Source organism: Epinephelus moara, chromosome 13 (genome assembly GCF_006386435.1).
Source record: "Epinephelus moara isolate mb chromosome 13, YSFRI_EMoa_1.0, whole genome shotgun sequence".
NCBI lineage: Eukaryota > Metazoa > Chordata > Actinopteri > Perciformes > Serranidae > Epinephelus > Epinephelus moara.
The window spans coordinates 30107245-30126427 of NC_065518.1; the positions used below are offsets into that span (position 1 = coordinate 30107245).

The following is a 19183-nucleotide window of genomic DNA, read 5'->3' on the forward strand; positions in this document are numbered from 1 at the left end:
TAAGATAAAAGTGGAAAATTGAGTTGATACGGTGTATACAATATAGGACGTGGGGTGTGATGAGATAAAGAGGGAGGTATAATATGCAGAGTGTGCTTATTTGCATGAAAACTAGAAATGTGTCAACAATTACGTTATAAAGTCATGATATCGGTATTTCCGACACACCTTGAAGGCAGCTGCGGCACAGACGTGGCCGTGGCGCAGCTGCTGCGTTCAAGTGTCGCAGTGTCCCGTTTGGTGGAGGCAGAGAGGAAGTTTGACTCTGCACTGCAGCCCGAGCGCTGCTGTTGCCCACAGGAATACAACACAACAATGGCGACTCCCAGTCCTGACAGCAACTCCACAAGCTCCAGCAACAGCAGCAGCATAGTCGGATCCACGTCGCATCATTTTCACCCGCAGACACAGAGCAGCAGCATGCAAGGTAGGCAGTGACCTTTATTTCACATCTTTCTATTTCTACTGAAGACTCTGGAATTAGTAGGAAAATGTAGCTTGTAGCTTCCCAGAAGCAAGAAAACCACAGAATAATCATACACTTCCGGTCAGAATTTTCAAAATAAGATCCTCGTTGTTCTCTATAAGACATACCATTGAACATTTGTTAATGTTTATAAATGCGATTTTGTTAATTGAGAATTTTTGAATGTTGTACTTATGTAGATGTTAAATGTAGAGTTCGGTTTGACACTGTCAAGTGTTGTAAGTTTTGTACTGTTAGTAAATACAGCGGGCCATGGGGTGAACACTACTAACGGGCCAAACCACCTGTCAAATGCTTGCAAAATATGCAAAGGAAAAATCAAAGAAAGGAAAAAATATACAAGTGGCTGTAGATTTGTTTCACTCGCCAGCCAAAAGACAATATTGGCAATCTACTGAGTGGCTGGTAGATTTTGGAATCAACCAGCCACAGTGGCAGGTGCACTTAGAGGTTCATTTCTAACCCTGACCACCAATCCTATATAATCCGTGACATGTTGTTGACCAACACTGGATAGTAATATGTAATAGTAAAATTAGCACTAGGGTTCGGTGTTGACATGGCACACTTAGTAAACCTAAAAATTTGACAACTCAGAAACTACAACTATTGCTTAGGGACTGTTCACTATGTATCAGAGTAGGGGCTGGGGNGCGGGGAGGGGGGGGGGGGGGGGGGGGGGGGGGGGGTTCTGGTTGTGGTGTGATCTCTTGGGTTTTTCTTTTAAATCATAACCTTCCTCTGAGATATAAGTATTTTTATTATATTTTATATTTTATTTTTCTTATGCCTCCCTGAGTGACTGGGGGAAAATGCATGACTCTCCCTCATTAGAAATGACCATATTTCACAGTTTCTGGTTATGATAAATGATGTGATTTCTAAGTCTTCAAAGAAAAAATGCCTTTTAAACCCACTTGCGGGTTTGGGGGTTCTGAGGCTGTCTAAAAGAAATACAAAATGCAACTATTGAAAGTTAAATGTCCCTCCCTTAAGCCAGATTGAAAAACTCCCTCCCCAGTACTTGAAAAATGAATTGAAGTTTTGCACCACCCACTCCCCTCTCATATATAACGAACAGTCCCTTCGTATCATACAAATTGTTAAACTAAATACATCATGAATTCAAGTGTGATCTCTGTGTCGTTAGCGTGTCAAACTGTACGCTTTTATTTTGAAGTGCGAATTGCGTAGTTTCCGCTAATGCTCTAGCTTTCTTTGGCTAGCTTGAAGTAGCTGCCTGAAACTACACGGCTCCCAGTTAGCAGTGATGCAGTAACCCCTGTTTAGCTGCTGATCCGACTGACTTGTGGAGGCACAGTGTCTTCATTCCTTCAGTCTGACACTATTTCCATTAGACACAAAAGTTAAATCAACGTGTGGCATCGTAAAGATGCATTTTATGAACGTCTAATCACCGATATTATTAGCACCAGGCTGCTAAAGTAGCACCAAGGCCTACACTCAAGTGTTTCTCTCCACTGAGCCAGGCCACTGTTTGAATGCACCGCTGTCTGTGAATATACAGTTAAAGTTAAATATAATAGCACTATTTATCGTCTTAAAACGATATTGCTTTAGTCCCCTGACAACATCACGAGGTCCTTCTCGTTTAGTGTGTCGTGAACGTTAGATAACGTCAATGTGATAAACACCTCAGTCTGTAACACAGCTAATGTAACGTTAGTAACTCAAACAATATGTCTGTCGTTTGATAATGTGATGCAGGTCTGTACAATTTAAGCTAACTGCTAGAGTCTGCTCTCTAAATTCATTATCGGACAAGAAGCCAATCCTTTGGTTGGCCGAGAATTGTTTTTGCCTATTTGACCATTCAGTCACGAATGTCTCTATAAGATGTGAGCTACATCAGTGCCCACTGGTACAAGTCAGAAAGTCCTTATAGAAAATGGCAAAGCAGCATCCAGTGCCAGCTGAGGTGGATGGATCCGTGGTAACGTTCAGGGGTGGGCGATACCACTAAATTTAGTTTTGATTCGATACTTATACAGGGCCTGAATCGCTGATATCAATACCAGTACAATACTTTTTATTAATAACAGTGGCTACTTTAGTGTAGGGTAAAGCAGTGTGTCATGATTTTGAGTTGAACAATCAGTCTGCTAAAGTAACAGCTATGATGATCGTAACACTAACCAATGCTGCAGATCTTATATGACTAAAATATTAATTTCACTACCATACACCTGGATAATTATTGCCTCAGCCTCTTTGAAAAGACTGTGACAAGTGAACTCTGTGTCTGTGTTGGGGGTCTGGATGCTGAGGCATTTCCCTCCTCCTCCCTTCTCTTCAGTTGCAGCTCCAAGTTCTCTTTCTCATGGTCTTTTCTTTTTCATTAAGCCATCACTGTTATTACGTGTCAGATTAAACAAGTCAGGTTGGAGGCCATGGTATGTGAAGCATATGTTGTTTGAGCGCAGACAACACAAAAGCATTGGAGAAGCAAACAGTACATCGTACAAATAGGTAGGATGTAGAAGGGACAAACTAATCATTGCTTGGTATCGATCCTATTGACGCTAGAATTGAAAATGTGGTATCAAAAGTATTAATATTTTGGTATCGATCCTCCCACCCCTAGTAACGTTAACTGATTTGGGATCATAATCAAGTTATTATGTTACTTATAAACACTTGTATGCAGGCACACCCAGCATATTGGTAACCAGTTTGCATACAGTAGGCTGTACCTTTTTGTGATGGCTAAATCTTACTGGAAAAAGACATAGATCAGTAAGACAGGGTTGTGTCCGATAATGGATGTGTTGATGGTGGATAACGGACGACACGTCCATTGATGGGTTGACTTTTAGATACCTATTAAACAGCAGTACAGTCATGTATCCAGTGGTCAACACATCTTGAGTTGTATTTCTTATTCTGTGGCAGATGTCTAGTATCAAATGTTTTATCTAAACCTTACAGAAACCAACAGCTGCTGGAGATGTCAAAATGAAACAGGTATTCACACTTATTTTACAAGATTCTAGCCTGCTGTTGGGGATTGTGTGTTTATATTATGTTTGATCAGGACATGTGCTGGCAAAGGGATTCCTTGAAATGTTCCCCATCCACCTTCCTCTGTTGATCATTTGTGTTTCTGTTTGTTTTATCCACTTATCTGCCTGTTCCCATATTAGAATGATCGTATAAAGACACAGTAGACAGACCCCACGGTGAGACACTGCATCAAACAGCCCTGTCTGGGAGTGTTCTCCTCAGCAGCACGGATATCAAAATGTGGCTTTTTTAGTGACACTTCTTAGTGGTATGCCACTTTTAACTTATGGTGTTAACAGTGCTGCTGTTCGACTGACTTATGGCACATATTCAGACTTGAAAAAAGAGGGAACGCCGCACACTCAGCTCCAAATAAAAAAGGAATTTTATTTAGGACAATGTTTCGGCACAGGGCCTTTGTCAAGTGTTGAGACTTGACAAAGGCCCTGTGCCGAAACGTTGTGCTTTTTTACTTGGAGCTGAGTGTGCAGCGTTCCCTCATTTTCAAGTTTTCTACTCCATCGCCAGCACCTCAACAAGACAATCTGCGGTGTGCGTTACTCTTCTCCTACATATAAACAGACTGTCAATTAAGCTTGGACATAATCTGTTTTTCATACCCGGTTTTTATGGTATATGATAATATTTGTGTAAGTGGCTAGTTCACCACATTCCACAAGCTCTCGTAGCTTTTTTAGTCTAATTAATACACAAAATAAACAAAAAAATGTCAAGAAAGTAAATATTCTTACACCTATTTTCTGTATTAAACAGAAAAATACAACCATACACTTGATGATTCCAGGTTGGTCTCTTTCACTGTTGTAAGACTAGCGTAATTTTAACTCGTTAACGTATCGTAAAACACACTTCATTCAAACTTGACAGAAACAAAATAAAACTCACTTAAACCATCTCTGTTCGTCTTTACACTATATTAACAATTGCCAACTCTGGTTTGGTCAAAATAAACAATACATACACAGAGTTAGATGATACTTGCTCTACATGCTAAAGGATAAAAGACACTATCACCAGTCCTGTAACGTTATCCCCAGTTATGTCTTTTTTAAAAGGGAAGAAGTGCAGTATGTCAGTGAAACAGCTTTATCATGTATGTGGCATACTGTCACCACAGAAGTGGAACATATCAGTGGAACATGAGTAGTAGGACTGCACAATTTTATTTTCTTGTCATCATCACAATGTCAACTTGCACAATAAACACATCGTAAATGACAGCAGCATGGCACTCAGGGATTTTATAGTTAGTTGAAAGTATCAGTTGAAAGCTGCATTTAGAAAATTAGCTTATAATTCCTTTTTTCATTGGTGCCTTTTGTGTTCAATTCAGTGTTCAATTTGTTTAGTAAAAGAATGCAGGGAATATTTTTTTTCATTGTTCTAATTCAATAAGCAATTTGTTGTATTTTAGCAGAATAGTGAATGCAGCAGAAAACTGAATACACTTTAATATCTGTTTATCTACCCCAAGTAATATCTTTTTTGTGGGTTTTTGTATCGCATATTGTATATTTTCTTCATATCATGATGCTGTAACAAGTGACATATCATTATTTCATATCTTATGGAATAGAATAAAGAGCGTCCACACACTGTCTCCCACACTTGCAAGAATAGTTTACTTACAGAGATTGTTGAAAGTGTAGCAGTGTGTGGGAGGTCTTTGTTCTATGATAATCGGCCCATGGTCCTCTCCTTTGCACCTGTCAAACTCAGGTGTGCAAAAGTTTTGCCTCGTGATGTGTTATGTCAAAAGAACAGCAGCAGCACACCAACAGTCAACAGTGATGTAGCACTTATAATTAGCATATGCCACTAAAATGAGATTGGCAAACCATCCGCCACTTTTCTGTCTCATTTTTATTGTTTAATGTTAATAGTAATAAATAAGTGATGATTAATGAATAAGTGATAACTGCAGAGGGTAACAAAAAGATGAAACAAAACAATGAAATATTTTAATACATTCTGCTAATGGGCAAGTGTTGACTAAACTTGGTAAAACTGGACTATCCCTAATTCCACTGGGAATACAACAGAACCATATCAAGTTACAGATGGTACAGCTGCATAGCAATGCACTGAACTTGACCTTCCAAAATATGGTGCTTCTTTTACCATTCAAAGCAACCTGCCCTGTATTCCACTTTCAGCATTGGCTCTTGCTGGAATGGCACTACTGAAAGTGACCCCCTAACACTCAAACAAGCCCTAAGAAAATGTAGTAAAATGTTTTTTCTTTACTTCAGGGTTTCAGATAAGCCTGTCTGGAGTGCCCCAAAGTAAGCTATAGACTCGCACACAAAGCACACCGACCTCTGCTCTTTGTGGGTACACCTCAGTAGTCTAAAGTGGTTTCCTTTCCTCACTGACTCTCATTGAGCTGTTTCTGTTCAGTCATTGGCTGCGTAGTCATCAGTCAGCGTCATTATTGAGCTCCAGGTTCTTGATGTATTTATCATGCTCATATTTAATTGGATAAAATAGGTGAAAGGAAGCCACTGTATACTATTGACACCGCCTGTGTGGTGCTCTGGTAGTTGGGGAGTCTGTCCACTGTTCACTGCTGTTAACTGTCACCAATGCAGTTATGGCCAAGAGAGATTTATTTGCACCGGGGCTTAAAGGTTAAGGGATCTGTTTGCACTCAGGAGCTGGTTACACAGGGCATGGCAAAGACGACCCAACACTTAAACTCAGCACTTTGCATAGAAGCTAGTCTAATCGCCACTTATATTCTAGAGATGCATCCTAATATGCACTTACAGGTGACGGACACATTTGCTGTGTTTTAAATTGGAATCAAGTGCTATCTAAGTGTTGGGTCACTTTGATATCTCGAGGGAACGGTTCAGGTTTGAATTGCACATTTTTAAGAAAGTGGAAATGGAAATGTCTTGGACAGGGATTTCCAATGTCAGCATCCTGCAGTGGGGCTCTTTTTGACATTCCAATAACTTGAATAAATACACAATTTGGATGAAATAAAATCCTCTAGAGCTCAAAGAACAGGTGCAATGTCTGAGTATTGGGAACCCCTGAACATCTGGGCACTTTGCTTGTGTTCAAAATGCATTTTGTGCTTCCTCTGATCTTAAGAAGAGCTTGAGATAACCCAGAGGTCATAAACGGGATCTTAAAATTATGCCACAAAAGTTTTCTCCACACCAATCTCAACTGACCTGTTAGCCAGATCTAGCTGTACAAAGCACAGATACCTGGAACCTGGTCATATTAAAGTTTTGTGGCATGGATCTCTAATTGCACTCATGTAAATGCTTATCTCAAGTGTGTAGAGACAGAGGCTGCTGAGGTAAGATCACACTGTGTGTACCAGCTGGCTGAGCCCACAGTGTGGTGTGCATGTTTTGGGAATCTGTATCTGTTTCTGTCTCTTTGTCCTGCCAGGTAAACGCAAAGCTCTGAAGCTGAATTTCGCCAGCCCTCCAGTGAAACCAGCCTCTCGGCTTCCGCTCCATCCAACGGCTCCATCTTTCCAGAACCCTCACATGTAAGTAGAGGCGGCTGATGACGGGATCTAATGGGAACTCTGTCCGCTTTAGATAATACATCTTGGCCAGTGGATCCTGTATTTCAGCCAGTCCAAGGAACAAACAAGTTTTCTCAAATTGACCTGATGGTGGGTTGATATATTTGTCTTTCTTTCCATCCTCACCTTTGTCATTTTGGGGGATGGAGGCAGGAAGTGATCTACAGCAGACTTTCCAGCCTGCCTTCATACTTTCAAATCAGCCCCTCAAAGAGTCCAGTCATATAGGAAATCTCAGATTACAAAGCCACATGGTTTTAAATATTTATCCTATCTACATTAATCTATAATGCGTGTTCCTGTCATGGCTCTTTCTCTACCTCCTCCTTCCCCTTCCTGTGGAGTCTTCCTCCTACTCTGTCTTATCTGTTACCTCATCCAATCCTGACTCATCCTGTCCTCTGTGCTCCTCCAGAGAGCGCCTGCGGACACACAGTATCGAGTCGTCAGGGAAGCTGAAGATCTCTCCAGAGCAGCATTGTGACTTCACTGCAGAGGATCTAAGAGACCTCGGGGAGATCGGTCGCGGGGCGTATGGCTCCGTCAACAAGATGGTCCACAAACCCACGGGCCAGATCATGGCTGTCAAGGTGCTTATAGACTCTTCACTTTACCTGAGTTTACCTCATCCAGAACAACAGTGAATCAAAATACAGGAGGTTACCATTGCCCTCAAGGCCGATTTCTATTTCGCCCTGAAGAAGTTATTTCACTTATTCAAGATTCTCACATGACTTACGGCTCTGTCTGATTTTGATTGTCACAAGTAGATGATCAGGAAAGGAAGAATAAGTCTGAAGTGTCAGTGTGTTTGTGTCTCTCAGAGGATTCGCTCCACTGTGGATGAGAAGGAGCAGAAGCAGCTGCTGATGGATCTTGACGTGGTGATGAGGAGTAGTGACTGTCCCTACATTGTTCAGTTCTACGGCGCTCTCTTCAGAGAGGTCTGAAAGCACCACATCATCCTGTCTTGTCTGTGACCACACTGATTGTTTACTAGGGGTGTAACGGTATGTGTATTCATTACAGCACCTTTGGTTCTTTATGCAACGTACATTTGGTACGTCCTGTGACCCAGACAGTCAGAATAGTCTTGTACTGTCTAGTACTTTAAAATGTGGAACAGAAATTCTACAGCACAAATTACCCACAAAGCTTTGGCAGCGCACAGTTGCTGTCTATGAGATGTAGGATGCCAGCTGGCTGAGCCTGGTTAGCCGAGTTAGTCGAGTATAGTAGAGAAGAATTTGTGTCTAAATAACAAAAATAACAAAACCAAGTCATATACCGAATTAGACATTTTGTGTACCATTACACCCCTAGTGTTTACTATGTAGCAGCACTCGTATGGAATCTAATATTTCAGTGATAACCAGTGAATCCTGCAGCTGCGTCAGATATCAGTTACTAACCTTTGACTGTCTGTTTCAGGGGGACTGTTGGATTTGTATGGAACTTATGGCTACCTCATTAGACAAATTCTACAAATATGTATATTGTGCATTAGATCACGTCATTCCAGAGGAAATATTAGGCAAAATAACATTAGCGGTGAGTAGATGATTCACTTTTTCCTTATACATTTTGATTTTACACGCATGCATATCACGGAAACAGAAGTGATGTGTCTTATTTTGTCTTCAACAGACCGTTAAAGCACTGAACCACTTAAAAGAAAACTTGAAAATAATTCACAGAGGTAAGTCTTATTGTTAAAATATTTCTAAAATGAAAGTCATTAAAATTCAGATCTAATATTTATGGAATATTAAGTAAAAGCCATCTCATCTAATTGAAAGATAGCTGGTATTTAATGTCAGCACACAATATTAGTTGTTCACAGTATCAAATCATTTACATCGGTTCTACCATTTAAAACGTTGGATGAATTCTGCTGTTATTCTGTATGAAACTTTCTGTTCTTGTCATTTTAGACATCAAACCTTCCAACATTCTAATGGACCGAAAGGGTAATATCAAGCTGTGTGATTTTGGCATCAGCGGTCAGCTGGTGGACTCCATAGCCAAGACCAGAGATGCAGGCTGCAGGCCTTACATGGCGGTAAGCGTCAATCATAATCAGAGATACAGGCAGACATTCACATATCAGATAACACCACATATGTGTCTGTGACAAAAACAGACTTAATGAAACAAAAACTGCGACTGAATCTCTATATAGAATCTCTAAACAGTGTTTCACTAAAACAGAATTTGAAAATAAAAAAGTAAACAAAGTTGATATTTCATATCATGGTGATGGAAAGTGATCAGATTGTATGGAAGCCCAGTTTCACCAGTGTGATGAAAAAAAAGATGCTGTAAGTCATTAGAATAACAAACTTAGTAACTATAGTAACTCATTATTTTGAGATAAGGAAGTCATTTTGAGAAAGTTTCTCATAGGCCCTGTCCAAATACCCGCATTTGTGCCCTGAGGTCTTCCCTGAAGTGCACTTGCCGAATGTGCAGTTAGGGGCGTAAGTGCGCAAGGGACTGATGCTGTTTAAAAAGGAGAATTGGGACAGTTGTGTACACGTCACTTCCGTTTGGGCCCAGCTGGTCCGTCTCCTAGGAGACGAAACATGGCGTTAGAGGAAATAACGTTGTTCACAGCACTGCTGCTGCAAATGATAAATAGATACAATCAGCGAATGATGAGGAGGATTAGGAGCCGCAGGAGAAGGCGGCATCTACATCAGATCCAAGTACTGATGCTGATGCCCAATCAACAGGTGAATTAAATTAAATTTTACTCTTGAATTTACCTGTTAATAATGTGTATATTAGCTGTAACGTCTTTTTTTACTCTACCCTTAACATAGCCTAGATTACCGTTATTCCTATTAAAACGTTTTTTGCTTGGATAAATAGTGGTAAATTGTGATATAAAATAAAATAAAATAAACTATGAAGACATACGGTAATAAAATAATAATAATTAAAGACACAATCAAAACTGTAAAGTGATGTGGACTGTCATACAAACCTCCAAAACTGTAAACTGTATATTATTTCATTATTAACGCCCTGTCATGTATTATTAAGTCCACACAGCGTGTTGTTTAACGTTATGTTCCTCTAACAGTTGTTGTCAGTCGGAGTTAACGGCTCGCGGACATGTCAGTTACCGTTTGAACTGACACCATACGCACTTGGCCCCTTATGACAGGGCCATAATTTTAAGAAACTATTTTTTTTATAAAGTTTCTCATTATTTTTAGAAACAAAATCATTATTGTCTGATACTAATTCATTTTGAGAAAGTTTCAAATAACTTCAAAAAAGTTTGGCATCATTTTGAGCTACTAACTCATTTTGAGAAATTTTCTAATAACTTTTAAAAAAATGTTTGCGATTATTTAGAAATAGAAACTTATCTGAGAATGATGAGTCATTTTGAGAAAGTTTTGCATTATTTTAAGATAGTAACTCATTATTTTGAGCTACTAACTCATTTTGAGAAAGTTTTTAGTAATTTTGAGAAAGTATCTAATATTTTGTGAAACTAACTTTTTTTTTTAATAAAGTTTCTCATTATTGGCCAGTCATTTTGAGAGAGGTTTAATTATTTTGAAATACTAACTCAATTATAGAAAAGTCATTTCTACAAAGTTTTTAATAATTTTAAGAAAGTTTGTCATTATGTTGAGAAACCATTACTTATTTTTCTTCTTTTTTTGAGAAAATTTCTCATTATTTTGAAATATTAGCTAATTTTGAGAAAAGTCATTTGAGGAAGTTTCTAATAACTTTGAAAAAAGTTTGTCATTACTTTAAGATAGAAACTTATTTTGAGATAAGTCATTTTGAGAAGGTGGCATTATTTTGAGATAGTAACTCATTATTTTGAGCTACTAAGTCATTTTGAGAAAGTCTTCAGTAACTTTTTTTTTAAGAAAGTTTCTCATTATTTTTTAGAAAGGTTTTAATTATTTTTGAAATATTAACTAATTTTGAGAAAAGTCATTTTGAGAAAGTTTCTAATAACTTTAAAAAAGTTTGTCATTATTTTGAGATAGAAACTTATTTTGAGAAGGTTTGGCATTATTTTGAGATAGTAACTACTAGCTCGTCATTTCAAGAAAGTTTTTAATAATTTCCAGAAAGTTTGTCATTATTTTGAGGAACCAACTCTTTTTTGTTATAAATGTCTCATTAGTTTGAAATATTAACTAATTTTAAGAAAGTTTGTCATATTTTTAACTCATTTTGAGACAAGTCATTCTGATTAAGTTTCTAATAATTTTGATAAAGTTTCTGATTATTTTGAGATGCCAAGTTGAGAAACTAGTTTCTGATCATAATGAATTACAGGATATTTTTTTTCATCACACTGGCAGAAATGGGCTTCCATAACTTGACATCAGGGCCATGGTGGGAACTTTGATTGTGTTAGAGAATAGATGAATTACGACAATCAACTTCATGTTGTTCGTGTAATTTTCATTTTCCGATTCACCATGGTTTTAAAATTTCAAAACTAAATGCTCAATGATGATGAACCATACAGTTTTTGGCTATTCAAACTCAAACAAGTATAATAAACATACTAAGGGCAGTGACAACACTGCAGTGGTATTGGCTTAAACTTTACCACATTTAAGGCGCTGCTCAGTTTATGACCCTGACCTTTGACCTCCCCTGGATGGAAACTGTCCTGTGGGTTCAGTTAAGTATCTCAGTCTAACAGAGCCCATTTTTGTGTGTGTGTTTCAGCCTGAAAGGATAGACCCCAGTGCTTCCAGACAAGGCTACGATGTCCGCTCTGATGTGTGGAGCTTGGGAATCACCCTGGTAAGACAAATAATGTGGTCAGCTTTAACGTGAAATCTTACCTTTGTTATGTCTGAGCGAGGCGGAATGGACAGAGCTGTTGTAGTAAGAAAAATCCAGTCCATCAAAGTCTGTGTTTGCTTTCAGTATGAGCTGGCCACAGGAAGGTTCCCTTATCCCAAGTGGAATAGTGTTTTTGATCAGCTGACTCAAGTTGTGAAAGGGGAGCCTCCCCAGCTCAGCAACTCAGAGGAGAGGCAGTTCTCCCCCAAGTTCATCAACTTTGTTAACCTATGGTAAGCACCACTACACTCATCACTCACTCAGTGTTACAGGCCTCTGATCAGTGTGTGAAATACACCACTTCATTCATAACTGAAAACATTTGAAAACAACTGAGCGTCACAGTTCTCTCAGGGCCAAAAACAAAAACTTATCTCAAGATTCACATTTAGCTTTTTAAGAGCCTTCAGCCACATCGAATCATACCAAGTTGTCTTCATGTGACCTGAGTATAGAACAGAGCCATCACAACTGAACAAACTGTTCGCTGATGAAGACTTTGAAAAAAACTTTAAAGCTAAAGAAAACCTGACCTTTAGTTCCTTTTTCAAAATGTTAAAAGGTTAAATGTGATAAATGTGACAGCCTTTTCTGGAATGACCTTCCAACCACAAAGATGAGTAGTTACAGCACATTTTTGTTCATTGATTTATTCATTGCTGTTTAAGGACTTATTACTTATTTCTTTTAACAAGTGAAAAATCTTGTGTATAATATAAATAAGCTGTGTTACTTGAAATTTGAATACTTAAAGGGAAATTTCGGTTTATTTCAACCCGTCTCCTATCGTCCTAAATTTGTTTCAAGTGACTAGTGACATAAAAATAATAGTTAGCATGTTAGCCGTTAGCCTAGATACAGCCGGGGCGCATAGTAGCGTCAGACCTGTTAAAACGTAAGTGAACGGGCAACCTTCAAGTGCAAAGTTAGTCCACTAAACAAGCTTTTTTTCCACAAAGACCGCCTCATATCGTTAGGATAAATGTCAGAGAACATATAGAAAACGACATGTAAACGTGTTGTCTTACCTTACCGGTGTGCTGCCATGTTTGTTTACCATTTAGCTCTGCTTTCCAAAGCGCGGCCGAAATATATCTCGCGAGCTCTAGATAAAGCCCAGCTGGATACTACTCCAGGTGGAGGTGTCTCGTCCTCGGTCACATCCAGACCTTGAAAATAAGGCTGCAACCGGTCCCATTCCTTGCAACAGAGGCATTCCTCTTCTGTGGGCACTGGGGCACAGCATTCACAGGTACACCACCAATCTCCAGAGCTACGCAGCCTTGCAGCAGCCATTCCTCCTCTCTCGTCCTCTACCTGTTGCGCCTCTCTCTCTCTCCTCCTCCGTTCTTCAATTTCACGAAGCTCTTCGTCAGTGTATTCTGGCTCAAATAAATAAGGGCGGCCATCAAACTCTGCAAAATCAAATTCCTCCTCCACAAAGTCGAAGTCTGGCAAAAAGTCAGCCATTATTCTATAAATCTTTCATAAAATAAATGAATGAACTTTTCAGGCTACTGTCCGGTTCTGCCTTCCAGCTGTTGCTGCTTGTTCAGGCATACTATGAGATTGCTGCTTGTTCTCGCGATATTTCAGCCGCGCTTTGGAAAGCAGAGCTAGATGGTAAACAAACATGGCACCACACTGGTAAGGTAAGACAACACGTTTACATGTCGTTTTCGATATGTTCTCTGACATTTATCCTAACGATATGAGGCGGTCTTTGTGGAGAAAAAGCTTGTTTAGTGGACTAACTTTGCACTTGAAGTATGCCCGTTCAATTACGTTTTAACAGGTCTGATGCTACTGTGCACCCCGGTTGTATCTAGGCTAACGGCTAACATGCTAACTATTATTTTTATGTCACTAGTCACTTGAAACAAATTTAGGACGATAGGAGACAGGTTGAAATAAACCGAAATTTCCCTTTAAATGAGCTTTAAGCAAGTAGTATTCAGTCTGTGCTGCTCACCTTTATCATTTCACAGTTTCAACGCACATTTACAATTACAGTAAATAAAACATGCTGAACCTCATTATGATTTTAGTATGTTGCTTCATTTTTGAGACCCCACAGAAGTGTGTGCTAAGGGTTCAGTACCTGGTTGTTGTTGAAATTTTTTGCTCTGTTTCTGTCCAGCCTTACAAAGGATGAATCAAAAAGGCCAAAGTACAAGGAGCTTCTGGTAAGTTCTTTGACTGTCGTCACAAATCAATACTTCAGACTCATAGAAATAAAAAGAATAAAAGACTATTTCTGTGTTCAGATCAGAAGTGTCTCCTCATGGTGCTGTCTGTGGTTCTGAAAAGACCAGTGAATTGATTTTGAAGTAACACGACAAATGAAGTGTATACCTCACAGGGGGTGGTGTGGTGGTAGAACACAGTCTGCTGCATAATATACCATGCATAGAGTTATGAGCTACAGTAGACTCATTGACACACAGTCAGCACTGGAAAGTAAAATTATAGTTCTTTTTTCATGACATATTAGGTATTATTTAGTGTGTTCAAAAGCTTACATTTAGCTAAAGCAGTGGTTCCTAAACTCCAAATAACTCCAAATTAGTGGTTCTTTTTGAACCTTTAACCTGTACTAACTAAATAATTTTCATGTAAACAACAGAACAAATTACTGTGTTATGTAAAAAGGTTTGCCAAAGTGACAACCCCACCGAGAACATTAACCCAACTCTGCAGTTCCCTGAGCTCTTCTGAGCCTTTTAGCCTCTTTTAGCTCATTGTTTTGGTTTTCCTGCACTATTAGGAAGCTGTGGAAAAGCCATGAAATATCCACTGTACACTGGTCTAGCCACTGAATTCATACATTTAGTGATAAGCTTGTGAACATAGTGAAACATCTAGCAAGCTATATATTTTCTGAGCTGGTAGTTACCAAAATGAAGCTCAAAGGAGAGTGAATATTAGACTTTGTGGGGTAATGCTACTTCCCTTTTCACAGCTAGCTTTGTATGTACATATTTTTAATGGTATTTACCATTTGTTTTTGTATATTATGTTTTTCACCTCAGTGTTTTCGATAATTGTGACATTTGCCAGTCACTCATAGCACCAAGGTTAGCCTGATTTTCGGAGCTTAGCCAACATTAGGTTGCTGTGGCTCTCTACATTCTGTGCTTGGAATAGTTGCCAAAATTAAAGTGTCTGACATACACTGTCTTGCATAAGCGAGGAGTAAAGCTCCGTAGAGCTGACTGCCCTTCTCATAGACTTAACAGTGCTTTTTTACATTTTAGTAACTAGCTAGACTGGTTTATCAGCTAATCTCGCTATTTAAAGACACTGAGGTGACTATGAAAATGGTCAAAAACGCTACATAAACAAACAGTAAATACTATCAACAATATGTCAGTCGCAAAATTAACTAACATGGATAAAAAAGCACTGTGATCACTAAGGTCGGAGGAGGAGGTAATGTCACTGTATAGTTGACAGGAAGTGAACAGACATGGAGATTATTAAACAGATCCGTCACACTGCATTGCACAAGTAGACAAAAACAACACAATAATCAGTGTTGACCAGTAAGGCTCAAAGACAATCGGCAATCTGTATCGACGGCAAAAAAAAAAGTCCTGATAGGGTAATTTCTATTAAATACATGTAAACTAAACTTCTCCTGGAACTCAGTTAACACATTATTGCTGGCTGTCTGAGGAACAACTATGGCTACACAAATGAATTTTGCCACCAGTGATCTTCAAACTGAGCCTGACCCTCACTGTTTCTTTTCTGCAGAAACATCCTTTCATTTTGATGTATGAAGAGCGCTTCGTGGACGTCGCCAGTTACGTATGTCGCATCCTGGATCAGATCCCCGCCTCTCCCATCTCTCCCATGTACGTGGACTGATGGAGTTTGGCTGGGGGTTGGGGTGAGAGGGGTGGGGTGGGGTGGGGTGTGGGGCGGGGTTCACCCAACATGCAGTGGGAGGAACACTAAGCTTTGTGATGCAGCGCTTTGACATCTTAGCCCTCAGAGTTACATAGGATCACCTGTTAATTCACACGTTCCAAAGAACAAAGGAACTAAGTCCAAACAGTGTAATGAGCAGAATATTGTTAACTCTTCCAGCTCCCATCACCTCATTATAGTCAGTGAAATCTAAAATATCATCAGCCATCTTCAGCCAGAGAAACTTGAAGACATCGTCTTCGTAAAATGCAATGCATCTTTTTATGTGGGGAAAAAGGAATAGAGTATATACTTGAAGTCGTTGTACACAAATACAGAATCTACCAAATAAAATGTTGAACAGTGACACTCATGACGTATGAACAAAAATAGCCAACTATTGAAATGTACATTGTGGACTGTATGTATGCATATGTGTGTTCACCTCTGAATTGTCGACATGTACAGATGTATGCTGATAGACCTACTGTCTAAACACACACACACTCTCTTTTCACACAGTTTGTTGTGGGCACCTTCACTCGTGGTAAATGAATGAGTATGCAAAAGCGTTTCTCTCTGGAGAGCTCATGGATTCGGTAGCGTGGCTTTACTTCTGTCTTTTTTTCAATATGCAATCTGTGAGAGTTTGTCTTGACACGTTTGGGACATATACATTTCTCACATCTAACGTTAGCCGGAGTTTGTACCTTTCATGTGTTGTCATTACGTCTGAGTCACAGAGCTAAACGTGGTTTCTTAAAAGAAAAATCCTCAGCTTAGAAGATCATGCAACAGAAGTATCACACTTTAAAGTTATTTGCAAAATTGCTTTATGCCTCTTGTGACCATCTGGATCAAACAGTATTTCGTCCACTACACAGTGATTTGACTGAAAAAAAACAAAACAATTTCATTGTATCCGAAAAACAAGCTTGTTCTCATTCCCAAGTCATCAAATACTGACGCTTCCCATTGTAAACCCATCAGCAGCAATACTTGGCGCTCAGAGCAACTGACGTAGTATAAAGAGCAAGAAAGTCGGAACAAAACCTGACTTTCATCTAGGAGAAAACATTTTGTGTTTTGCATGAAACCAAAAGTCAGTGTTGTTTTTTCATAGCATATCTTGTACCTATGTCCTGTGCGAAACCACAACAACCACCTACAGTGGTAGCAATTGACGTCACCCACGTAACATATTACCGCCACATTATGCTACATTACAAACATAACATGATCTTTTTTCTAGACCTATACAAAGTAGTGTTGCCTAAACTTAACCATGACGGTTGTACAACATTAATCATGTGCTACAATTTTTTTCAGCTGTGCGTCACATAAAGACTCTAAAGGGTGCCCTGTGCGTCGCTATGAGACGCCGAGGGCCGTGACAAAGCATCTGTACTTGACTTACCAGAACTGCAGGAAGTGTTGTAGGTTTTTGCTTTTTCCTAGAGATGGTCGATTCCTCCTCAGACAAACAGATGTTTAGCTCTGTCATTCAAACACAATTATAATTCATAAGATGCACAAACTGCAGCTAATGCAACGCTTCATTGCCTGATGTAAAGTTACTTTAGGACATTATGTCCACTGATGTAAATGTGTATGTATATAGTACATCTAATCTGCTGTTCCTGGCAGGTTCTGCTTGACAGTTAAGGCTCAAATCAAGCGGTGAGGAGACCTGGGTGCAGAATCGAAGTGTGTCTGTATGTTTCAGTTTGAGAATGAGTCCTAATGCTCCTCAGCAGCCTGCCATAGCACTGTACAGTTAAACTGCTCATCCACACTGATCACAGATGCACCATGCTGCCATATAAAGGCAAACAGTAGTGACTACAGTTTTTAAAAGTCCTGGCAAGGGTTTCCTCTTGAGAAAAAAAATGACATCCGTAAATGCTGCTAAATGACATAATGTCCACTTCTGTACCAACCACACAACTGTCAGGAGAGGAGGAAGGTCTCTCCTCACATGGTTACTGCTCTTTGACCCTTAAGGTCTTCATGGACTCAGCATGTTCCTCCGTGACTTGGCATGTCTGTCTGGCTCGCACTGATGATAGAATGTTTCCCACGCCAAACTATGTATTACACTTGGGTTGATCTCTGTAGTCTTAGAAGCGTTCCCTTACCTGTTTTCCTCCACCGGCGCTGATATACCAGGACAGGCTAAAGGGAGGTTGCAGCTTGAGACTATTGAGATCCACCCGCCGCTGTTCCCTCTCAGAAAGCCACACCTACCAGGTGGGGTCACTCCCCCGCAGAGCGGAAGCTACTTAACCAAACTGTCCATATGGATGGTGGTCCTTTAAAACTGGGACACTGTAGAGACTTGTAATGTAATGAATTTAATGGATAAGGATGGAATTATTTACATTTTATATTTGTCAACAAATCCCATTAATATAATATTAAATACTACCAGGCTTATCTTTTAACCTAGCAAATACTAGTTATTTAATTTAATGTAACAGAGCTGATACAGTAATAACCCAGTAGGTATACAATGATTTAAAGGGACACTTCACCTGCCAAAGGATGATTTGTGTATCGATTACTTCCCCTGTTACAGTGAATTTGTGGAGAAAACTTTATCTTGCATGCCTCCACGGTTGATGAAGAACCATAAAATGAAATTCTCAATGACTTGAAGTCATAGGGGTCCACATTTAATAACAGCAAAACTATCAAAACATCCATTTCCAAACTCACATACAACTTGTGCAGTACAGTCCCAGTCTCAGGGGTTAGTTCAGGCCCCAGCAAGGTAAAATGTCAATGGAGTCTGGCTTTGAAGTGAGCATAGATAAGTTTCACTTTTAGCTCAGTTCCCCATTGGAAAGGGACGTCTGTTTAGGAAGTACTGAGCATACCACTGGATAAATGAGACTTGGATTATACTGCATGAGTTGTGTGAGAGTTCGTGAACCCATGTTTTTATATAGTTTTGCTGTTGTTAAATGCAGACCCCTTTGACTTCAATTCATCGAGACTTTTCTCAGTTTATGGACTCTTTTTACCGTAGATGTGAGAAATACTTTTTTTTTTATGAATTCAATGAAACACGGGGTGAGTAATGGATATACAAATGATCATTTGGGAGGTGAAGTATTTCCTCAAGTCAACAGCTGACTTTCTCAAGATCTGCAGAATTATTACTATTAGTGTAAAACTTTTAGCTTATTGTGAAGAAATTACATTTCAGCAAGGAACTTGCTGAAACGGCCACTCCAGCAATTTTAGTATTGTGTTTGACTGCAAGAGACAGACTAAAAAATTATGGTCAAAATTGATTCAGCAAAGGCCTAGATATCCTCACTTTTCGTACGGGGAAGCTC

At 39.3% G+C, this 19183-nt stretch overlaps 1 protein-coding gene across 3 annotated transcripts; it reads left to right on the plus strand.

Moving 5' to 3' along the window:
- Positions 1–56: 56 nt before the first annotated feature.
- map2k4b (mitogen-activated protein kinase kinase 4b) lies at positions 57–19164 on the plus strand. 3 transcript variants are annotated; one of them, XM_050060737.1, is made up of 13 exons: positions 57–427; positions 3437–3472; positions 5785–5817; positions 6944–7046; positions 7501–7675; positions 7910–8029; positions 8517–8636; positions 8733–8784; positions 9020–9147; positions 11805–11882; positions 12009–12157; positions 14065–14110; positions 15684–19164. In XM_050060737.1, the coding sequence occupies exons 1-13, from the start codon at positions 118–120 to the stop codon at positions 15795–15797; spliced, it is 1464 nt and encodes a 487-aa protein (XP_049916694.1). In that variant the 5' UTR covers positions 57–117; the 3' UTR covers positions 15798–19164. The 3 variants fall into 3 exon arrangements, with proteins under 3 accessions (XP_049916694.1, XP_049916696.1, XP_049916695.1); XM_050060738.1 differs by lacking the exon at positions 5785–5817 and having other exon boundaries at positions 61–427; XM_050060739.1 differs by lacking the exons at positions 3437–3472; positions 5785–5817 and having other exon boundaries at positions 60–427.
- Positions 19165–19183: the final 19 nt, after the last annotated feature.

Coding starts and splice junctions, on each gene's coding strand:
- map2k4b (XM_050060737.1), top strand. CDS start 118: ATGTGTCAACAATTACGTTATAAAGTCATGATATCGGTATTTCCGACA. Junction 9,148..11,804: donor GCTGCAGGCCTTACATGGCG/GTAAGCGTCAAT, acceptor TGTGTGTTTCAG/CCTGAAAGGATAGACCCCAG. Junction 12,158..14,064: donor ATCAACTTTGTTAACCTATG/GTAAGCACCACT, acceptor GTTTCTGTCCAG/CCTTACAAAGGATGAATCAA.